This window comes from Metopolophium dirhodum, chromosome 3 (assembly GCF_019925205.1).
Source record: "Metopolophium dirhodum isolate CAU chromosome 3, ASM1992520v1, whole genome shotgun sequence".
Taxonomy (NCBI): Eukaryota; Metazoa; Arthropoda; class Insecta; order Hemiptera; family Aphididae; genus Metopolophium; species Metopolophium dirhodum.
In genome coordinates this window covers 33,337,326-33,344,169 of record NC_083562.1, presented here as the reverse complement: position 1 = coordinate 33,344,169, position 6,844 = coordinate 33,337,326, and the positions used below count along the sequence as shown (strand labels likewise).

General features: G+C 25.6%; 1 protein-coding gene across 1 annotated transcript; it reads right to left on the bottom strand.

Annotated features, from left to right (window-relative positions):
• Positions 1-1,943: 1,943 nt before the first annotated feature.
• LOC132940947 (E3 ubiquitin ligase RNF121) lies at positions 1,944-5,827 on the bottom strand. Its single transcript, XM_061008754.1, has 9 exons — positions 5,505-5,827; positions 5,213-5,356; positions 5,073-5,125; positions 4,466-4,607; positions 4,251-4,405; positions 3,649-3,877; positions 3,196-3,329; positions 3,006-3,107; positions 1,944-2,108 (listed from the first exon to the last, which is right to left on the bottom strand). The coding sequence occupies exons 2-9, from the start codon at positions 5,240-5,242 to the stop codon at positions 1,988-1,990; spliced, it is 966 nt and encodes a 321-aa protein (XP_060864737.1). The 5' UTR covers positions 5,243-5,356; positions 5,505-5,827; the 3' UTR covers positions 1,944-1,987.
• Positions 5,828-6,844: the final 1,017 nt, after the last annotated feature.

Here is a 6,844-nt window from a genome sequence, read left to right as displayed (position 1 = left end):
AAACGGATTAAGAATCCACAATGGTTCAATCAAATATCATGAGATGGAAGGAAATAATTTAATATTTTAATTTTTAATTTCAACAAAATACATATATGTGTTTTAATTAGCTGTTGCATTAAACGATTAAACTGGATAAGTTTTTGACTAGCATTTTTTTTAATATACCAATTATTATTAAAATTGTGAACGTTTTATGGTACCTACCTCTGTCCTCGTTCAAAAAAAAAAAACGTTCAAAGTGATAAATTTATATTCATTTTGTTTTTCAGGAAAAAGTATTTACGAAAACGGTTTCATTTATTAATTATAAAACTATTTCATACAGGTATCTGGTATATCCAGACTCAAAAATGAAAATATTATATATTAAAGTAAGTAAACATTTTTTGCCGACCCATTTAACATTATTGGTTACCCACAATTATTGGGCCGTGACCCTCTATGTTTGAGAACAGCTGTGTTAAATAATATATTTCATAATAAAATTTTACATGCATTTGAAGATTTTGGTTATTGGTTATTTACGTTTATTGATTTTTATTCAGATAAATGTTGCACTATACATAAATTAAAAAAAATAAAAAATATATATTTATTTCCAAGTGTGTGTCGTAAAAATATATAAAAGGGCCAAATAGGCCCACAAGTGAAAGTGGTTAGGAATCCCTAATTAAGTATTAATCCCTGTTTAAGTACTAATATTCGGTATACATTTATTATTATTTAATATAATATAATATTATCCGAGCTAAATGTTTATAATATATAAAAGTAGAAAACTCAATGACGTGCCTAACCAACTTGGTGAGGTATCTTCAATGAAAACATTTTGCTTAGGCCTTAGGACCTTACAAGTTAGGTACCTACTATATAATATGTAACCCTAAAAATGATGACGTACATATAAAGTAGATATATGACATTTTTACTGAATTTTTATATTGTCATTTACTATACATCATAATATTTTGACTTGTTTTGAGATGTCTCAAACAGACATTTTTAGTTTTCAATTTTTTTAGTTTTTATTTCTATAAATGTCAATCACATTTTATTCGTTGGGATAGAAAGCTGTAAAATGTAATACAAGACTCTTAGGTAATACACCTATAGTTACAATGGCAGTTGAAAATCACAACTAGAACTTAGAAATTCATAAAATTACATTTTTATGAGCATTTGAAGTTGAAATATTTACATTGGATATTCTCTTGATTTCACAGGTAGCAATTTTCTTATTTTGTTGTAATATTAAAAATGAATAACTGTAGATACTTGAAATGTACACCGCATATGTTTATTTTATCAATTCCTATACTTGATAAAATTTTCAAAATATTTTGACTTCTTTTGAGCTGTTTACGGACAATTTTAAATTTTAATAATACATATGCATAATTGTTTGTGCAAAACTATCATTTTGCCCCTCCAAATAATCCACATTTAAAAAGTATTCTTAACAGGACTGTTAACATAATATTATAATATTAAAATATTTTTTTCCTCAAATTATTCTATAAAAGTTTATATTTATTTTAGGTTTCTCCTGTTGAATAATTTTATGTTGACGTAGGTATTGTCATTTGTCAGTGTTACTGTTATTGCAATAATCGCATTATTCGTGACTATTATTATGCCCCCCCCAGATTTTTATCCAGTTATGCCACTGGGATAGTGGACAACTGAGTGATAAAAGTTAAGTTTTGTTCATTAAAATCCAGTTCAGAAAAGTTCAGAACATTGAAATTCTAATAACATTTAATACATATTGTTGCAATGTTGAAACTATTATTTTTAAATACCTATTATAATTTTGAATATTTTAAAGAACACATTTTCAAAGTGGAAAGATTCTCTTCCACCATTACAAAAATCAAAGTCCAGGGATGCCTTTGTGGCTCTGTGAATAGGTTATAGGTGTACACAATTAAAATACCATGTAATCAAAAAAATTGTAATTTCATGTTTATTGTAAAATATGGAACTATTTCAGTCCAAGAATATAATTTATAAATTGTATAATACTCATTATAATTGGTCCCCAAGCCACAAACCAACGTAACCAATCCAATAGTTGACCATACAAAACATGAGGTTTTTCCCATCTGAACAATTAAATAGTTAAGGAAAAGTACATATTATTATATTAAAATGTAGGTACCGCACATTTAAACATTTACATGATAAGTAAATTATCATTTATCAAAATAATAATTGAAAATTACAATCAAAATATAGGTACCATCTATTTCAAATGAACATAATATTAAAATAATTGTATATTTTCTTCATAAATTTATTATTTATTGTTAATTTTTAATTGCTTGGATAATTACACTTAGTGCATCATACAAATTATGGCTTTAAATCTATATCAACCTGCCTACATTGAAAACATAAATATTATACTGATTGTAAAATTTAAATCATTAGTATCATTGAATAATATGGCCTTAAAATGTAAAGATAAATTAAATTGTTAATAAGTTTGTGGGTAAGATACTAAGATGCAACTACTGATCGATCTTCACTGTTGATAACTGTTTTGCACAAATAAGATTATTTAATGAATATTGATAAATAATTAATGATCATAAAGCAACCAAATTGTGTAACAGTGGCGATTATATAATGTAATGGAAGTATTTTTAATTTTTTGAAGCTTAACTCAGTTGTTTATATATAATCATACAGGAAACTGAAAACGAATAAATCATTATTTATTACAGATTAATTATTTAAAATATATAAATGCTTCATCACAATTAGTTTTCCTTTTAATGATACACTATCTATAAACTGTTATCATTCTATTAAAAATATATACTTTTTATGATGTTAATTCACAGACAATGAGAAAACTAATGTACCTATATGTTTCCTTAGATGATAATGTTGTAAATAAATTTACATGTTCAGTTTTAATAAATTTATCTTATACTAAATATACTTTTTTTTCTCAAAATATTTCAACTTAGATATCTTTAAAATAAAAAGGATACGGATTACGGAACATTCTTTTCAAATCAACTTTTTCCTTACAATACGGACATGTCTGTTTTTTACCAACGATACACCATCCTCGAATGCAAAATTCATGAAATCTATAAAATGTAAAAATATAATATTTTGATTATAATTTTATTTTAAATACAAATCTAAACATTTTAAAATAATTTTTAAAAAACTTACGTATGATCACATGTTAATTGGAAAGTAGATTCAATTATACCTTCTTCGCCAGCATTCACTAATAATTTGTTACCACAGACAGCACAAATATTTTTATCCAAACTTCTAGTTGGCATTCCTTGAGGCGTATAATACTAATAATATTAATACAACAATAAATATATAATAATACTGGCGAGTGAGGTGATTTATCAACTGTCTAAAACTATTTACTCATTAAATGTTTTAATATTAGAAAAAAATTGATAAACTAATAATTGACTGACTATCTTTGTCATTAATTGTTAAAGTTTTATAACCTGAGCATGGATGAGATATTTATGAGTTGATTAATGATGTGCATTTCTTGGCAAAATATTTTTTAGCAAAGTGCTTTAAAGAAATTAAATATTTTATACAAAGTATAGGTGTTATGTTTTTGAACGGTTTATTTTATAAATTTTAAATTCTTACTCCCAAGTGTGCAGCCATTTTAGATGCACATATCTCAGCAATATCTTGTCCTAAGACACCAAAATACAACCCATAGTACATAATTATCAATCCATAATCCATCCATATAGCTGGGTTAACATTGAATACAACACTGACTCCAAAGAATGCAGCAACCATGATAAAGTATCCAACAATACCAAGTACATAAGTTAGTTTGTAGATGAAATAGAACCATTTGTACACCAATCTGGATAACATTTATGCCATCACACTATATACAACATGATGTATTATTTTATATAAGTGCTCGCCTTAGCGATAAATATGACAATCCAAGGGCGCCCACAATGATTGTAATGGGGCAATGGTTGAAAACTTCGTAAGATCGTTTTGAAATCAAAATTTTTGTATCAAAATTTAATAAATATATAACCAAAATTATTATCTTAACTACGTATTCAAGAATGTAAAATAAAAGTATTCATAATTCTGATTTTAGTTAATTTGTTTTCAATTCAATGAAGATTGGTAACTTAGGGAGTGATGTTAACGTTATTATTTTTTTGCACTAACTGCACTGATTTTTAAAGGGCGCCCCGTGACAGGCATAAACAACATACCTAGGTGTTGATCCTTGTAACGGTTTTTCTAAAGCTTTTCGTACGACTAGTCCTGTGATCAATGAAAATAATGTCCAAAATACAATAAATCTCCAATATGACATACGAATGGACATTATAAATGGTATCAACCATAAAGCTAAAGATGTCACAACCTAAAAAATTAATCAGTTAGCACAAGAGAACATAATATCAATGTTAAAAATACAAATTACTTGAAATGATTTAAAATGTCTTCTTTTCCATTCTAATAACACTATTTGTGCAACAATCATGGTAATCATTAAAATTATCAACATCTCAGCATGCATTGACTCGTGGCCTTTATGCAATTCGTGTAATTTTCTATGCTCTTCTCTAAGAATTAAAATATTACATAATGAATTAAAATAATAATCTTACATATTAAAACATAAGAATTCTTTATACACTAAAACAAAAAAAAATGTGTATTAAATAATTTATATCTTTTAAGATATTATTTCCCAACTAATCTGAACTCTGAAAAAGTACCTATGCTGTTTTATTCATGGATAATTATTAATTACATTTAAGATATAATTTAAAATTAAAATTATACTGTTGACAAATTCAATAATTGTTTTTAAGTAATTTGCATTAACTGGTTGTTACTGTTGAGATTTTTAAAATTTTATACTTTATTGTTACATTTTTTTAATACTTTTTGTCCACAACGATGCAAGTAGTTAATACCACAAATAAGTAAGTACTTATTAAATATGATGATGTGTATTACTAAAATACATCACATAAAGTTGTATTTACAATGATTTGTACATTAATACGTTAATATGTGCATACCTCATTTGTTCTTCTCGGGTCAAAATTCTTGTGACATTTTCCGCTGGTTCAATCTAGGTATGATAAAATTATTTATAAATTATATTTTATATTTGCATACGCAACTAGTTCTTCATTATTCTTGTTTAAATTAAACTTACAGCCAGCCCTGTGATATTTATATCATCCATTTTTGGATTTTGGCTAATGTTGACTGATTACTTCACTAATATTTTGGAATTTCTAGCAATACTGTTGACACATTGTAGAATGTATTTAAATCGTTGAATATCAATTGACCATATCTAATAGAAAATAGTATAGTCAATAACTAAAGATTAATTATATAATAATAATATAATATAAATGGTTGTATACTGAATGAGAACACAGACAGTTTAATGGATAATATAAAACTACGTAGGTATTTATTATTTATTATTTATCACTTACCTTCAAAATAAAATATTGATATTTTTTTAAAAAACTAAAAGTAGGTTCGACTAAATTGTTACAACCAGTGAATTTATTTGTACAACTTGTTAAAAAAACATCACAGCAAAATGTATGTTGTAGCAATGTAGCATATTATTTTTTCTAGGTAGCCTATCAATATTTACCTTTTGTAAATAATAGCAATTAACTATCTACTTATTGTATAGTGATAAAAGGTGAATTAATACGTCCACAGAATATCACAGTTTGTGGACAGTAATAATAGCCTAGGCTATTTGACATTATTTCGTTCTTACTTTTTCAATATTTTATGTTTAATCATTTCAATTTTTAATCTTTAATCAATAAATATTATAGTAAATGGGGTCCAGTCACATTCTTCCACAAACAACTTGTCCTACACGTTACATTTTGCCACAATTTGCTACGATTTTGCCGGTCTACTTTATCTAAGGCTCTACATATAAATATATAATATATCTATAATATATTTATAATAGGATTTCATTCATGTTCTCTTATTATAGTGTAGGTGCTTATGTTATTAATATAAATTATTTTTTTTTATTAATTACCTACCTATAGTATATCATGTGATACACATTTTTGGTAACAAAAAATGTTTTGATATTTGAATAATTATAGGTATTAGCACGATGTAGAGAAGAGATTCTCTACATCGTGGATATTAGTATGTATTAATATGATTACTGATATGTAAGATTTAAAGAAGATGTATTATCAGTTTCAATCATTTGTATTTTTTTTAAATCTAAGCAATACCTATTTTACTATTAAATATCTGTCCATCAATAATTACGTAATTACCTATAAGAAATCGATTTATTTTATAATAATATTTTACATTTAAAATTTAAGTTATATAAGCTTATTTAAAATATTTTTAGGTGGTTGTGGTGCAATTTTTGAAGTATTTATTTCCACGACGGAATTCAAGGGAATGAGTATGGTAAAACAGCACCAACTTATTACCGAAGTATATACCTAACTATTACTGATATAAGTTATAAACCAAGCATGTATACAGAAAATAATTCTAAGAGGGAGGCGTGTGTTTATAACTAAATTAAATTTCAAATTAACCATAAATAGCCTTGTTAAGAAAAACAAAAAAATGTTTTTGAAATATTTTGTGGGATTGGACCCTTCCTTATCTATTCTGTTTATGGGCCTGTTATTAATTATAATTTATAATCATATAGAAACCTATACTTTTCCAAATATTCAAATTAATTATAGTAACAATTTTTTGGGTATTGATAACCTCCTTAGATGAAATTTAAAATATATTTATTTTTTTTGGTATGGGAACCTCC